Source organism: Oncorhynchus keta, unplaced genomic scaffold, assembly GCF_023373465.1.
Source record: "Oncorhynchus keta strain PuntledgeMale-10-30-2019 unplaced genomic scaffold, Oket_V2 Un_contig_3938_pilon_pilon, whole genome shotgun sequence".
Classification (NCBI taxonomy): domain Eukaryota; kingdom Metazoa; phylum Chordata; class Actinopteri; order Salmoniformes; family Salmonidae; genus Oncorhynchus; species Oncorhynchus keta.
In genome coordinates this window covers 80,001-97,500 of record NW_026287515.1, presented here as the reverse complement: position 1 = coordinate 97,500, position 17,500 = coordinate 80,001, and the positions used below count along the sequence as shown (strand labels likewise).

The following is a 17,500-nucleotide window of genomic DNA, read 5'->3' as shown; positions in this document are numbered from 1 at the left end:
AGACAGTGGTAGTATTGACAGACACCACATAGACAGTGGTAGTATTGACAGACACCATATAGACAGTGGTAGTATTGACAGACACCACAGAGACAGTGATAGTATTGACAGACACCACATAGACAGTGGTAGTATTGACAGACACCACAGAGACAGTGATAGTATTGACAGACACCACATAGACAGTGATAGTATTGACAGACAGCACAGAGACAGTGGTAGTATTGACAGACACCACATAGACAGTGATAGTATTGACAGACAGCACATAGACAGTGGTAGTATTGACAGACAGCACAGAGACAGTGGTAGTATTGACAGACAGCACATAGACAGTGGTAGTATTGACAGACAGCACATAGACAGTGGTAGTATTGACAGACACCACATAGACAGTGATAGTATTGACAGACAGCACATAGACAGTGGTAGTATTGACAGACACCATATAGACAGTGGTAGTATTGACAGACAGCACATAGACAGTGATAGTATTGACAGACACCATATAGACAGTGATAGTATTGACAGACAGCACATAGACAGTGGTAGTATTGACAGACAGCACATAGACAGTGATAGTATTGACAGACAGCACAGAGACAGTGGTAGTATTGACAGACACCACATAGACAGTGGTAGTATTGACAGACACCACATAGACAGTGGTAGTATTGACAGACAGCACATAGACAGTGATAGTATTGACAGACAGCACATAGACAGTGATAGTATTGACAGACAGCACATAGACAGTGGTAGTATTGACAGACACCACATAGACAGTGATAGTATTGACAGACACCACAGAGACAGTGATAGTATTGACAGACACCACATAGACAGTGGTAGTATTGACAGACAGCACATAGACAGTGGTAGTATTGACAGACACCACAGAGACAGTGATAGTATTGACAGACACCACATAGACAGTGATAGTATTGACAGATACCACATAGACAGTGATAGTATTGACAGACACCACATAGACAGTGGTAGTATTGACAGACAGCACATAGACAGTGATAGTATTGACAGACACCACATAGACAGTGATAGTATTGACAGACAGCACATAGACAGTGGTAGTATTGACAGACACCACAGAGACAGTGGTAGTATTGACAGACAGCACATAGACAGTGATAGTATTGACAGACACCACAGAGACAGTGGTAGTATTGACAGACAGCACATAGACAGTGGTAGTATTGACAGACACCACATAGACAGTGATAGTATTGACAGACACCACATAGACAGTGGTAGTATTGACAGACACCACATAGACAGTGGTAGTATTGACAGACACCACATAGACAGTGATAGTATTGACAGACACCACAGAGACAGTGGTAGTATTGACAGACAGCACATAGACAGTGATAGTATTGACAGACAGCACATAGACAGTGGTAGTATTGACAGACAGCACATAGACAGTGGTAGTATTGACAGACAGCACATAGACAGTGGTAGTATTGACAGACAGCACATAGACAGTGATAGTATTGACAGACAGCACATAGACAGTGATAGTATTGACAGACACCACAGAGACAGTGGTAGTATTGACAGACACCACATAGACAGTGGTAGTATTGACAGACAGCACATAGACAGTGATAGTATTGACAGACACCACAGAGACAGTGGTAGTATTGACAGACAGCACATAGACAGTGGTAGTATTGACAGACAGTACATAGACAGTGATAGTATTGACAGACAGCACACAGACAGTGATAGTATTGACAGACACCACAGAGACAGTGGTAGTATTGACAGACACCACATAGACAGTGGTAGTATTGACAGACAGCACATAGACAGTGGTAGTATTGACAGACAGTACAGAGACAGTGGTAGTATTGACAGACACCACATAGACAGTGATAGTATTGACAGACACCACAGAGACAGTGGTAGTATTGACAGACAGCCAGACAGACCCAGTGGGTTGAGGTGAGTGAGAGTCATTAGGCCAGAGTGCCAGTGTGGGCAGGGAGGTTGACACATGGTCTGCCTCTCCGTCTGGCCCGAGGGAGAGAGGTGGGCACACAGACACTGTCTAGAACAGGCAGGCTTCACTGGGTTTGGTTCCAATAGTGTACAGAGAACAGGTGGCAATGTTTAGACGCAGGGCGCAGAAGTAGAGTAACAGATAGTAAGAACTGTGTATAAAGCTACATCTCTATAGAGGCCATACATACCAGGTGTCTCCACTGCAAGAGGAAGGCTATGTAGTTTAGAATGGTTATAATGCAACATACTGCGGCAGGTTATAGTGAGAATTATCAGGCTGTATATAAAGGATGTACCAGTTGTCTATAGTGCATTGTGAAGGCTCCGTAGTACACCACGCAGGCTGCAGGTTATAGTGAGAATTAGCAGGATGTACCAGTTGTCTATAGTGCATTGTGAAGGCTCAGTAGTACACCACGCAGGCTGCAGGTTATAGTGAGAATTAGCAGGATGTACCAGTTGTCTATAGTGCATTGTGAAGGCTCCGTAGTACACCACGCAGGCTGCAGGTTATAGTGAGAATTAGCAGGATGTACCAGTTGTCTATAGTGCATTGTGAAGGCTCCGTAGTACACCACGCAGGCTGCAGGTTATAGTGAGAATTAGCAGGATGTACCAGTTGTCTATAGTGCATTGTGAAGGCTCCGTAGTACACCACGCAGGCTGCAGGTTATAGTGAGAATTAGCAGGATGTACCAGTTGTCTATAGTGCATTGTGAAGGCTCCGTAGTACACCACGCAGGCTGCAGGTTATAGTGAGAATTAGCAGGATGTACCAGTTGTCTATAGTGCATTGTGAAGGCTCCGTAGTACACCACGCAGGCTGCAGGTTATAGTGAGAATTAGCAGGATGTACCAGTTGTCTATAGTGCATTGTGAAGGCTCCGTAGTACACCACGCAGGCTGCAGGTTATAGTGAGAATTAGCAGGATGTACCAGTTGTCTATAGTGCATTGTGAAGGCTCCGTAGTACGCCACGCAGGCTGCAGGTTATAGTGAGAATTAGCAGGATGTACCAGTTGTCTATAGTGCATTGTGAAGGCTCCGTAGTACACCACGCAGGCTGCAGGTTATAGTGAGAATTATCAGGATGTACCAGTTGTCTATAGTGCATTGTGAAGGCTCCGTAGTACGCCACGCAGGCTGCAGGTTATAGTGAGAATTAGCAGGATGTACCAGTTGTCTATAGTGCATTGTGAAGGCTCCGTAGTACACCACGCAGGCTGCAGGTTATAGTGAGAATTAGCAGGATGTACCAGTTGTCTATAGTGCATTGTGAAGGCTCCGTAGTACACCACGCAGGCTGCAGGTTATAGTGAGAATTAGCAGGATGTACCAGTTGTCTATAGTGCATTGTGAAGGCTCCGTAGTACACCACGCAGGCTGCAGGTTATAGTGAGAATTAGCAGGATGTACCAGTTGTCTATAGTGCATTGTGAAGGCTCCGTAGTACACCACGCAGGCTGCAGGTTATAGTGAGAATTAGCAGGATGTACCAGTTGTCTATAGTGCATTGTGAAGGCTCCGTAGTACACCACGCAGGCTGCAGGTTATAGTGAGAATTAGCAGGATGTACCAGTTGTCTATAGTGCATTGTGAAGGCTCCGTAGTACACCACGCAGGCTGCAGGTTATAGTGAGAATTAGCAGGATGTACCAGTTGTCTATAGTGCATTGTGAAGGCTCCGTAGTACGCCACGCAGGCTGCAGGTTATAGTGAGAATTAGCAGGATGTATATAAAGGATGTACCAGTTGTCTATAGTGCATTGTGAAGGCTCCGTAGTACACCACGCAGGCTGCAGGTTATAGTGAGAATTAGCAGGATGTACCAGTTGTCTATAGTGCATTGTGAAGGCTCCGTAGTACACCACGCAGGCTGCAGGTTATAGTGAGAATTAGCAGGATGTACCAGTTGTCTATAGTGCATTGTGAAGGCTCCGTAGTACACCACGCAGGCTGCAGGTTATAGTGAGAATTAGCAGGATGTATATACAGTTGTCTATAGTGCATTGTGAAGGCTCCGTAGTACACCACGCAGGCTGCAGGTTATAGTGAGAATTAGCAGGATGTACCAGTTGTCTATAGTGCATTGTGAAGGCTCCGTAGTACACCACGCAGGCTGCAGGTTATAGTGAGAATTAGCAGGATGTACCAGTTGTCTATAGTGCATTGTGAAGGCTCCGTAGTACACCACGCAGGCTGCAGGTTATAGTGAGAATTAGCAGGATGTACCAGTTGTCTATAGTGCATTGTGAAGGCTCCGTAGTACACCACGCAGGCTGCAGGTTATAGTGAGAATTAGCAGGATGTACCAGTTGTCTATAGTGCATTGTGAAGGCTCCGTAGTACACCACGCAGGCTGCAGGTTATAGTGAGAATTAGCAGGATGTACCAGTTGTCTATAGTGCATTGTGAAGGCTCCGTAGTACACCACGCAGGCTGCAGGTTATAGTGAGAATTAGCAGGATGTACCAGTTGTCTATAGTGCATTGTGAAGGCTCAGTAGTACACCACGCAGGCTGCAGGTTATAGTGAGAATTAGCAGGATGTACCAGTTGTCTATAGTGCATTGTGAAGGCTCCGTAGTACACCACGCAGGCTGCAGGTTATAGTGAGAATTATCAGGCTGTATATAAAGGATGTACCAGTTGTCTATAGTGCATTGTGAAGGCTCCGTAGTACACCACGCAGGCTGCAGGTTATAGTGAGAATTAGCAGGCTGTATATAAAGGATGTACCAGTTGTCTATAGTGCATTGTGAAGGCTCCGTAGTACACCACGCAGGCTGCAGGTTATAGTGAGAATTAGCAGGATGTACCAGTTGTCTATAGTGCATTGTGAAGGCTCCGTAGTACACCACGCAGGCTGCAGGTTATAGTGAGAATTAGCAGGATGTACCAGTTGTCTATAGTGCATTGTGAAGGCTCCGTAGTACACCACGCAGGCTGCAGGTTATAGTGAGAATTATCAGGCTGTATATAAAGGATGTACCAGTTGTCTATAGTGCATTGTGAAGGCTCCGTAGTACACCACGCAGGCTGCAGGTTATAGTGAGAATTAGCAGGCTGTATATAAAGGATGTACCAGTTGTCTATAGTGCATTGTGAAGGCTCCGTAGTACGCCACACAGGCTGCAGCGATGAAGACGTTTCCCACCACGTTATGGATCTCCTGTTCAAACAGTTCGATGCTCTCCTGCCAGCGAACCTGCTCGTCCCCCAGAGCTGCTGTCAGCTTCCCTGCACGGCCCAGCCTCGCCTCGGTCAGAGCCATGGTCTTAGCTGGGGGTGAAAGGGGGTGACGGTAAGGGGAAGGAAAGTGAGGGAGACGATGAGAGGCAGAGAGAGTTCATGTAGCAGACAGCACACAGAAGAGATTACAGTAGATTAGTCCTGACATATTCCTGGAACTTCGGTTTGTCTTGGAAAACATTGTGGGAACTTTAAGTGCCAACATGATGGAAATCATGTGCCAAAATCTGTCAAACTCAGTCTTACCCAGACCCTCCTCTATAACTCTTACCCAGACCCTCCTCTATAACTCTTACCCAGACCCTCCTCTATAACTCTTACCCAGACCCTCCTCTATAACTCTTACCCAGACCCTCCTCTCTAACTCTTACCCAGACCCTCCTCTCTAACTCTTACCCAGACCCTCCTCTCTAACTCTTACCCAGACCCTCCTCTCTAACTCTTACCCAGACCCTCCTCTCTAACTCTTACCCAGACCCTCCTCTCTAACTCTTACCCAGACCCTCCTCTCCAACTCTTACCCAGACCCTCCTCTCCAACTCTTACCCAGACCCTCCTCTATAACTCTTACCCAGACCCTCCTCTATAACTCTTACCCAGACCCTCCTCTCTAACTCTTACCCAGACCCTCCTCTATAACTCTTACCCAGACCCTCCTCTATAACTCTTACCCAGACCCTCCTCTAACTCTTACCCAGACCCTCCTCTCTAACTCTTACCCAGACCCTCCTCTCTAACTCTTACCCAGACCCTCCTCTATAACTCTTACCCAGACTCTCCTCTATAACTCTTACCCAGACCCTCCTCTCTAACTCTTACCCAGACCCTCCTCTATAACTCTTACCCAGACCCTCCTCGATAACTCTTACCCAGACCCTCCTCTATAACTCTTACTAAGACCCTCCTCTATAACTCTTACCCAGACCCTCCTCTCTAACTCTTACCCAGACCCTCCTCTCTAACTCTTACTAAGACCCTCCTCTAACTCTTACCCAGACCCTCCTCTATAACTCTTACCCAGACCCTCCTCTCTAACTCTTACCCAGACCCTCCTCTCTAACTCTTACCCAGACCCTCCTCTCTAACTCTTACCCAGACCCTCCTCTATAACTCTTACCCAGACCCTCCTCTATAACTCTTACTAAGACCCTCCTCTCTAACTCTTACCAAGACCCTCCTCTCTAACTCTTACCCAGACCCTCCTCTCTAACTCTTACCCAGACCCTCCTCTCTAACTCTTACCCAGACCCTCCTCTCTAACTCTTACCCAGACCCTCCTCTCTAACTCTTACCCAGACCCTCCTCTCTAACTCTTACCCAGACCCTCCTCTATAACTCTTACCCAGACCCTCTTCTATAACTCTTACCCAGACCCTCCTCTATAACTCTTACCCAGACCCTCCTCTCTAACTCTTACCCAGACCCTCCTCTCTAACTCTTACCCAGACCCTCCTCTCTAACTGTTACCCAGACCCTCCTCTCTAACTCTTACCCAGACCCTCCTCGATAACTCTTACCCAGACCCTCCTCTATAACTCTTACCCAGACCATCCTCTCTAACTCTTACCCAGACCCTCCTCTATAACTCTTACCCAGACCCTCCTCTCTAACTCTTACCCAGACCCTCCTTCTCTGCGATGCTCTGGTCAAACTGGTCCTGGAGGATCTTAATCTTGTTCTGTACTTCCTGTAGCTGGGCCTGCTTCTCCTTCAGGGTTGCCATGGTAGCGTTCAGCTCCGTCTGCAGCCAGAAGGGTGGGATATAAAAACAAATACCTAATACTGTACTTAGTAAAGAACTTCTGACACAGAACTTCCTGTTGACGTTTTCTCTTCCAATAGGAACCAGTGGGCGGATGGCGTGCGTGCGTGCGTGTGTGTGTGTGTGTGTGTGTGTGTGTGTGTGTGTGTGTGTGTGTGTGTGTGTGTGTGTGTGTGTGTGTGTGTGTGTGTGTGTGTGTGTGTGTGTGTGCCACTGACCTGTGCGGCTGCCAGTCTTTCTTTCTTGGGTCCGACCTCCTTGAGGACTCTGGAGTAGAGGTCCATGGCCCGGACCCACATACACATGGACTTGCAGGCCTTGGACACCTTTTCCACCTTCTCAGGGACAAAGTCCGGGTTGTTCACGTACTTCTGAAGCTAAAAAAACCAACAACAATTAAAATCATCATTATTTAGTTTGTGTTCCAAACCGCACCCTATACAGCGTACTACTGTTGACCAGAGGCCTATTCCCTATATAGTGCACTACTTTTGACCAGAGTCTGCAAATACAGTGAGGGAAATACAAACAAATAATGAAGCCAATACAGGAAGACATGAATAGAAGATGATCAAAAAACAACAATGTCCAAAAGAGTTAGTGACCTTCTGGAGGATCTGGGGCTTAATGTTTTCCTTGTCATATTCCATCAGCTTCCTGAGGAAGTAGGAGTCACCCAGCACCTGCTTGGCACTGGACCAGTCTGGTCTGGAGAGGTGGGTGGGAGGAGGGGGAGAGAGAGAGAGAGAGAGACAAAGTTGAAGTAAAGAGAGAGAGAGATACAGTGTGTGTGTGTGTGTGTGTGTGTGTGTGTGTGCGGTGTGTGTGTGTGGGGTGTGTGTGTGCACGTGCGTGCGTTCGTGTGTGTGTGTGTGTGTGTGTGGTGTGTGTGTGTGTGTGTGTGTGTGTGTGTGGTGTGTGTGTGTGCGCGTGCGTGTGTGTGTGTGTGTGTGCACGTGCGTGTGTGTGTGTGGTGTGTGTGTGTGGGGTGTGTGTGTGTGTGTGTGTGGTGTGTGTGTGTGGGGTGTGTGTGTGCACGTGCGTGCGTGCGTGTGTGTGTGTGTGTGCGTGTGGTGTGTGTGTGTGTGTGAGATACAGCTGGAGTCATGCTATCTAACAGGCCTGCTATGAGTACAGACAGGAAACAGCAGAGAAAACACCAGCCACCGATCCAGATGACATATTATTCTATCAGACAGACAGAGACAAGAGGACATGATGAGTCTTCAGTCTCTTCTTGTCAAGCAGAGCAGCAGCAGAGTAGTGACTGACCTCAGCCAGTCTCCCATACTGGACCCTGCAGCTACCTTCTGTCTGTGGGTCAATGACAACATGTAGGGTTTGTATGCAGGGATGGTCATGTATCTAGCCCAGTAGCCCGAGGCTAGTGCTGATCAGCTTGTAGAAAATGTACCCAACTAGCCCACTGGCTAGACACATTTTGTCTTTTTAAATAATGCATGGCATACATTTCACAAGTTCCATCCCAGTGTGTCTGCATTGGGAGTCACTGGTACACTTGTATCAGTTGTTGCTACGTTAGTGATCCATCCACTGGCAGCCTCATATGGCATTAAGTTCAACAATAATATGCTATTAGCTAATACATTAGTTAACTCTTCATGGACTGACTTGTTGCAGAGACAATGATTACGTTATCAATCTGTATCCAAGCATCGTCAGCTCACTGACATGCAGCTGAGATACTATCTCCCAAGAGAATACTCGTCAGTTATCGTCCCAGCTGTGTATATACCCCCTCAAACAGACACCACGACGGCCCACAAGGAACTTCACAGGACTCTATGTAAACCATATATCCTGAGGCTGCATTTATTGTAGCTGGGGATTTGAACAAAGCTAATTTGAGAACAAGGCCACCTAAATTCTGTCAGCATATTGTCTGCAGCACTTACACTCGATCACTGCTACTCTAAGTTCCGCGATACAAGGCCCTCCCTCGTCCTCCCTTCGGCAAATCCGACCATGACTCCTTCTTGCTCCTACCGTCTTATAGGCAGAAACTGAAAGAGGGTGTACCCATGACTAGAACCATTCAACGCTGGTCTGACCAATCGGAATCCACGCTTCAAGATTGTTTTGATCACGCGGACTGGGAAATGTTCCGGGCAGCCTCAGAAAACAACATCGGTCTATATGCTGACTCGGTGAGTGACTTTATAAGGAAGTGCATTGGAGATATTGTACCCACCGTGACTATTAAAACGTACCTAACCAGAAACCGTGGATGGATCGCGCAAAACTGAAAGCGCGCCCTACCATATTTAACCATGGAAAGAGGACTGGGAATATGGCCGAATATAAACAATGTAGTTATTCCCTCCGCAAGGCAATCAAACAAGTGAAATGTCGGTATAGGGACAAAGTGGAGTCGCAATTCAACAGCTCAGATACAAGAAGTATGTGGCAGGGTCTACAGGCAATCACGGATTACACAAAGAAAACCAGCCACGTCACGGACACTGACGTCTCGCTTCCAGACACACTAAACACCTTCTTTGTCAGCTTTGAGGATAATACAGTGCCACCGGCACGGCCCACTAACAAGGACCCCCCTCTGTCTCCTTCTCTGTGGCCACCACATGCTTCACGATGGCCACCATTGTTCCTGTACTCAAGAAGGCAAAGATAACTGAACTAAATGACTACCGCCCGTAGCACTCAATTCTGTCATCATGAAGTGCTTTAAGAGACTAGTCAAGGATCATATCATCTCTACCCTACCTGATACCCTAGACCCACTTCAGTTTGCATACCGCCCCAACAGGTCCACAGACGATGCAATCAGTGCACACTGCCCTGTCCCATCTGTACAAGAGGAATACCTATTAATTGACTCCAGCTCAGCATTCAACACCATACAGTAGTACCCTCCAAGCTCATCATCAAGCTGGAGGCCCTGGGTCTCAACCCGCCCTGTGCAATTGGGTCCTGTACTTTCTGACTGGCCGCCCCCAAGTGGTGAAGGTAGGAAACAACATCTCCAATTTGCTGACCCTCAACACTGGTGCCCCACAGGGTGCGTGCTCAGCCCCCTCCTGTACTCTCTGTTCACCCAACAGCAGAGGGAGCACCCCCCTATCCACATCGAAGGGACAGTAGTGGAGAAGGTGGAACGTTCCTGGGCGTACACATCACAGACCAACTGAAATGGTCCACCCACACAGACAGTGTGGTGAAGGCACAGCAGCGCTGTACCTCAGGAGGCTGAAGAAATGTGGCTTGTCACTTAAAACCCTGACAAACTTTTACAGATGCACAAACGAGAGCATCCTGTCGGGCTGTATCACCGCCTGGTACGGCAACTGCACCGCCCACAACCGTAAGGCTCTCCAGAGGGTAGTGAGGTCTGCACAACGCATCACCGGGGGCAAACTACCTGCCCTCCAGGACACCTACACCACCCGATGTCACAGGAAGGCCATAAAGATCATCAAGGACAACAACCACCCGAGCCACTGCCTGTTCACACCGCTATCATCCAGAAGGTGAGGTCAGTACAGGTGCATCAAAGCTGGGACCGAGACTGAAAAACAGCTTCTATCTCAAGGCCATCAGACTGTTAAATAGTCATCACTAACTCAGAGAGGCTGCTTCCTACATAGAGACTCAAATCACTGGCCACTTCAATAAATGTATCACTAGTCACTTGAAACAATGCAACTTTAATAATGTTAACATGTCTTCTCATATGTATATACTGTATCTTATACCATCTTTTGCACCTTGCCTGTGCCACTCGGCCATCACTCATCCATATATTTATATGTACATATTCTTATTCATTCCTTTACACTTGTGTGTATGGAATTGTTAGGTTAGATTACTCGTTGGTTATTACTGCATGGTCGGAACTAGAAGCACAAGCATTTCGCTACACTCGCATTAACATCTGCTAACCATGTGTATGTGACCATTAACATCTGCTAACCATGTGTATGTGACCATTAACATCTGCTAACCATGTGTATGTGACCATTAACATCTGCTAACCATGTGTATGTGACCATTAACATCTGCTAACCATGTGTATGTGACCATTAACATCTGCTAACCATGTGTATGTGACCATTAACATCTGCTAACCATGTGTATGTGACCATTAACATCTGCTAACCATGTGTATGTGACCATTAACATCTGCTAACCATGTGTATGTGACCATTAACATCTGCTAACCATGTGTATGTGACCATTAACATCTGCTAACCATGTGTATGTGACCATTAACATCTGCTAACCATGTGTATGTGACCATTAACATCTGCTAACCATGTGTATGTGACCATTAACATCTGCTAACCATGTGTATGTGACCATTAACATCTGCTAACCATGTGTATGTGACCATTAACATCTGCTAACCATGTGTATGTGACCATTAACATCTGCTAACCATGTGTATGTGACCATTAACATCTGCTAACCATGTGTATGTGACCGATAAACATTTATTCGATTTTTGATCTAAGATGCATCAATCACAACGTTGTCAATACGTTATCTAAGTGTTGTTAGTGGACTGACATGCATCAATCACAACGTTGTCAATACGTTATCTAAGTGTCGTTAGTGGACTGACATGCATCGATCACAACGTTGTCAATACGTTATCTAAGTGTTGTTAGTGGACTGACATGCATCAATCACAACGTTGTCAATACGTTATCTAAGTGTTGTTAGTGGACTGACATGCATCAATCACAACGTTGTCAATACGTTATCTAAGTGTTGTTAGTGGACTGACATGCATCAATCACAACGTTGTCAATACGTTATCTAAGTGTTGTTAGTGGACTGACATGCATCAATCACAACGTTGTCAATACGTTATCTAAGTGTTGTTAGTGGACTGACATGCATCAATCACAACGTTGTCAATACGTTATCTAAGTGTTGTTAGTGGACTGACTTGCTGCCCAGCAGGATGCAGACGGCCTCCATGACAGTCATAACCATGTCAGGTGGTTTGGTGAAGACCCTGATCTCTGAGATGTCTGCCTTGTCCAGTGAGTCCAGGGCCTTGTTGGCACCTTCCAGAGCGGGCAGAGCCTCGTCTAGATCCCTCTGGGCGTCTGCTGCTATGGCCTGGGTGTCCTCAGCCTTCACCTTGGCCAGGGCCTCATCCTCCTTCACCACTTTACGCACCTGGGGAGGGACGGACGGACGGACGGACGGACGGACAGACAGACAGACAATTGTACACTTGAATAGGCGTGCACATGAAGAAAAAAAAGAGGAGGACAAAACACTAGAAACACACACATTTCCCCAAGACACATGCAAACATTCAAACAAAAAATGCCCACCCTTGTCAACTCTCTCCTGGTCAACGACTAGTTTCCCTAGCTCCACCCTCTCCTGGTCCACGGCTAGTTTCCCTAGCTCCGCCCTCTCCTGGTCAACGACTAGTTTCTCTAGCTCAACCCTCTCCTGGTCAACGACTAGTTTCCCTAGCTCCGCCCTCTCCTGGTCAACGACTAGTTTCTCTAGCTCCACCCTCTCCTGGTCAACGACTAGTTTCTCTAGCTCCACCCTCTCCTGGTCAACGACTAGTTTCTCTAGCTCCACCCTCTCCTGGTCAACGACTAGTTTCCCTAGCTCCACCCTCTCCTGGTCAACGACTAGTTTCCCTAGCTCCACCCTCTCCTGGTCAACGACTAGTTTCCCTAGCTCCACCCTCTCCTGGTCCACGGCTAGTTTCCCTAGCTCCGCCCTCTCCTGGTCAACGACTAGTTTCCCTAGCTCCGCCCTCTCCTGGTCAACGACTAGTTTCCCTAGCTCCGCCCTCTCCTGGTCAACGACTAGTTTCCCTAGCTCCACCCTCTCCTGGTCAACGACTAGTTTCCCTAGCTCCACCCTCTCCTGGTCAACGACTAGTTTCCCTAGCTCCACCCTCTCCTGGTCAACGACTAGTTTCCCTAGCTCCACCCTCTCCTGGTCAACGACTAGTTTCCCTAGCTCCACCCTCTCCTGGTCAACGACTAGTTTCCTAGCTCCACCCTCTCCTGGTCAACGACTAGTTTCCCTAGCTCCACCCTCTCCTGGTCAACGACTAGTTTCCCTAGCTCCACCCTCTCCTGGTCCACGGCTAGTTTCTCTAGCTCCACCCTCTCCTGGTCATCGACTAGTTTCCCTAGCTCCACCCTCTCCTGGTCCACGGCTAGTTTCCCTAGCTCCACCCTCTCCTGGTCCACGGCTAGTTTCCCTAGCTCCACCCTCTCCTGGTCCACGGCTAGTTTCTCTAGCTCCACCCTCTCCTGGTCCACGGCTAGTTTCTCTAGCTCCACCCTCTCCTGGTCATCAACTAGTTTCCCTAGCTCCACCCTCTCCTGGTCAACGACTAGTTTCCCTAGCTCCACCCTCTCCTGGTCATCGACTAGTTTCTCTAGCTCCACCCTCTCCTGGTCATCGACTAGTTTCTCTAGCTCCACTCTATACCCACCTTGTCGGCGCTCTCCTGGTCCACGGCTAGTTTCCCCATGAGGGCGTTGACGTCTATAGACTTTTGTTTGAGGACAGGCTCCAGAGCTGACAGGTCTACCTTCATCTTATCCACCAATACGTTGGTCTCCAACAGCTTAGTCAGACCATTCTTTACCCTGTCACGAGCCTGCACACACAGGAATACACACACACAAACACACACACACACACGGTCATACAAACACACACAAACACACAAACAGAAACGCACACACAAACGCACAAAGTGGATACACACACACGGTCATGTAAACACACACACACACACAGACACAAACACACAGAGGCAATTACATTTCTTGGATTGAATGGAGTATAGAATTGACGCCCATTCAGAGAAATAGCCACATTTCAAAGAAACCACAGTGTGCTAAACTGGAGTATTGATAACGTTAAATAATACATATTATGGATGTCTCACAGCCGCTGTGTTTACTATTGCTAAACAGTATTATAGATCTGTTGCTGTCTCTTCTCTCCCAACATGTCCACGTAGAGGTTAATAACAGTATTAATCAGTAGTATTACTGATCTCTTACAGCCACTAGTTGCTGTCTCTTCTCCCCCAACATGGCCAGGTAGAGGTTAATAACAGTATTAATCAGTAGTATTACTGATCTCTTACAGCCACTAGTTGCTGTCTCTTCTCTCCCAACATGGCCAGGTAGAGGTTAATAACAGTATTAATCAGTAGTATTACTGATCTCTTACAGCCACTAGTTGCTGTCTCTTCTCCCCCAACATGGCCAGGTAGAGGTTAATCAGTTCCAGGTAAGAGGTGGGGGTAGTGTAGTAGCGTCGTCTCAGCTCAGAGTAGAACCTCTCGGCCATGTCTGTCACACTGACGTGGATCTCCACGCACATCTCACTGAAACGATCCTTCATCTCCTCACTGCCAAACTCCACGTTCTGGAAGAAGGTCTGGGACACGGAGAGGAGGGCCTCACGGGGCCACTACAGGGGGAAAAGAGGAGGGGATGGTTAGATTGTAGGAGAGAGTGGGTGAAAAAGGAGGAAATTAAGAAAGTCAAAGAGAGAGAGAAACATTGCTTCCAGACATAAAGAGAGACAGAGAGAGAGAGGCCATGGGATCCTGAGTTCTTCTGCCAAAAAAATAATTAGATAAATGTAGATGGATTTTTTCGCAAGGACTTATACAGGATACTACCCTCTACATCAAAACCTCAAAATTACAGACACTATTTGCTGACTGCTAGAAAGAAGGGAATGTGAGCAACTTCACTTTCCACACAGACCATCCCCTGGTACAGTGCTATATTAACACAGACCATCCCCTGGTACAGTGCTATATTAACCAGACCATCCCCTGGTACAGTGCTATATTAACACAGACCATCCCCTGGTACAGTGCTATATTAACACAGACCATCCCCTGGTACAGTGCTATATTAACACAGACCATCCCCTGGTACAGTGCTATATTAACACAGACCATCCCCTGGTACAGTGCTATATTAACACAGACCATCCCCTGCTACAGTGCTATATTAACACAGACCATCCCCTGGTACAGTGCTATATTAACACAGACCATCCCCTGGTACAGTGCTATATTAACACAGACCATCCCCTGGTACATTGCTATATTAACCAGACCATCCCCTGGCACAGTGCTATATTAACACAGACCATCCCCTGGTACAGTGCTATATTAACACAGACCATCCCCTGGATCAGTGCTATATTAACACAGACCATCCCCTGGTACAGTGCTATATTAACACAGACCATCCCCTGGTACAGTGCTATATTAACACAGACCATCCCCTGGATCAGTGCTATATTAACACAGACCATCCCCTGGATCAGTGCTATATTAACACAGACCATCCCCTGGATCAGTGCTATATTAACACAGACCATCCCCTGGTACAGTGCTATATTAACACAGACCATCCCCTGGTACAGTGCTATAGTAACACAGACCATCCCCTGGATCAGTGCTATATTAACACAGACCATCCCCTGGTACAGTGCTATATTAACACAGACCATCCCCTGGTACAGTGCTATATTAACACAGACCATCCCCTGGATCAGTGCTATATTAACACAGACCATCCCCTGGATCAGTGCTATATTAACACAGACCATCCCCTGGATCAGTGCTATATTAACACAGACCATCCCCTGGTACAGTGCTATATTAACACAGACCATCCCCTGGTACAGTGCTATATTAACACAGACCATCCCCTGGATCAGTGCTATATTAACACAGACCATCCCCTGGATCAGTGCTATATTAACACAGACCATCCCCTGGTACAGTGCTATATTAACACAGACCATCCCCTGGTACAGTGCTATATTAACACAGACCATCCCCTGGATCAGTGCTATATTAACACAGACCATCCCCTGGATCAGTGCTATATTAACACAGACCATCCCCTGGTACAGTGCTATATTAACACAGACCATCCCCTGGATCAGTGCTATATTAACACAGACCATCCCCTGGTACAGTGCTATATTAACACAGACCATCCCCTGGTACAGTGCTATATTAACACAGACCATCCCCTGGTACAGTGCTATATTAACACAGACCATCCCCTGGTACAGTGCTATATTAACACAGACCATCCCCTGGTACAGTGCTATATTAACACATACCATCCCCTGGTACAGTGCTATATTAACACATACCATCCCCTGGCACAGTGCTATATTAACACATACCATCCCCTGGTACAGTGCTATATTAACACAGACCATCCCCTGGATCAGTGCTATATTAACACAGACCATCCCCTGGTACAGTGCTATATTAACACAGACCATCCCCTGGTACAGTGCTATATTAACACAGACCATCCCCTGGTACAGTGCTATATTAACACAGACCATCCCCTGGATCAGTGCTATATTAACACAGACCATCCCCTGGATCAGTGCTATATTAACACAGACCATCCCCTGGATCAGTGCTATATTAACACAGACCATCCCCTGGTACAGTGCTATATTAACACAGACCATCCCCTGGTACAGTGCTATATTAACACAGACCATCCCCTGGATCAGTGCTATATTAACACAGACCATCCCCTGGATCAGTGCTATATTAACACAGACCATCCCCTGGTACAGTGCTATATTAACACAGACCATCCCCTGGTACAGTGCTATATTAACACAGACCATCCCCTGGATCAGTGCTATATTAACACAGACCATCCCCTGGATCAGTGCTATATTAACACAGACCATCCCCTGGTACAGTGCTATATTAACACAGACCATCCCCTGGATCAGTGCTATATTAACACAGACCATCCCCTGGTACAGTGCTATATTAACACAGACCATCCCCTGGTACAGTGCTATATTAACACAGACCATCCCCTGGTACAGTGCTATATTAACACAGACCATCCCCTGGTACAGTGCTATATTAACACAGACCATCCCCTGGTACAGTGCTATATTAACACATACCATCCCCTGGTACAGTGCTATATTAACACATACCATCCCCTGGCACAGTGCTATATTAACACATACCATCCCCTGGTACAGTGCTATATTAACACAGACCATCCCCTGGATCAGTGCTATATTAACACAGACCATCCCCTGGTACAGTGCTATATTAACACAGACCATCCCCTGGTACAGTGCTATATTAACACAGACCATCCCCTGGTACAGTGCTATATTAACACAGACCATCCCCTGGTACAGTGCTATATTAACACAGACCATCCCCTGGTACAGTGCTATATTAACACAGACCATCCCCTGGTACAGTGCTATATTAACCAGACCACCCCCTGTTACAGTGCTATATTAACCAGACCATCCCCTGGTACAGTGCTATATTAACACAGACCATCCCCTGGTACAGTGCTATATTAACACAGACCATCCCCTGGTACAGTGCTATATTAACACAGACCATCCCCTGGATCAGTGCTATATTAAC

The 17,500-nt window shown here is 47.0% G+C and overlaps 1 protein-coding gene across 1 annotated transcript in view; it reads right to left on the bottom strand.

Annotated features, from left to right (window-relative positions):
• LOC118382360 (dynein axonemal heavy chain 6-like) overlaps window positions 1-17,500 on the bottom strand; it is a gene marked incomplete at both ends in the record, with an annotated part of 135,383 nt that overhangs the window by 43,710 nt on the left and 74,173 nt on the right. Inside the window, 7 exon segments of the mRNA XM_052508912.1 lie at window positions 5,113-5,309; window positions 6,897-7,020; window positions 7,260-7,418; window positions 7,647-7,749; window positions 11,975-12,210; window positions 13,508-13,675; window positions 14,260-14,502. Of these exon segments, the coding sequence (XP_052364872.1) occupies window positions 5,113-5,309; window positions 6,897-7,020; window positions 7,260-7,418; window positions 7,647-7,749; window positions 11,975-12,210; window positions 13,508-13,675; window positions 14,260-14,502 (1,230 nt within the window).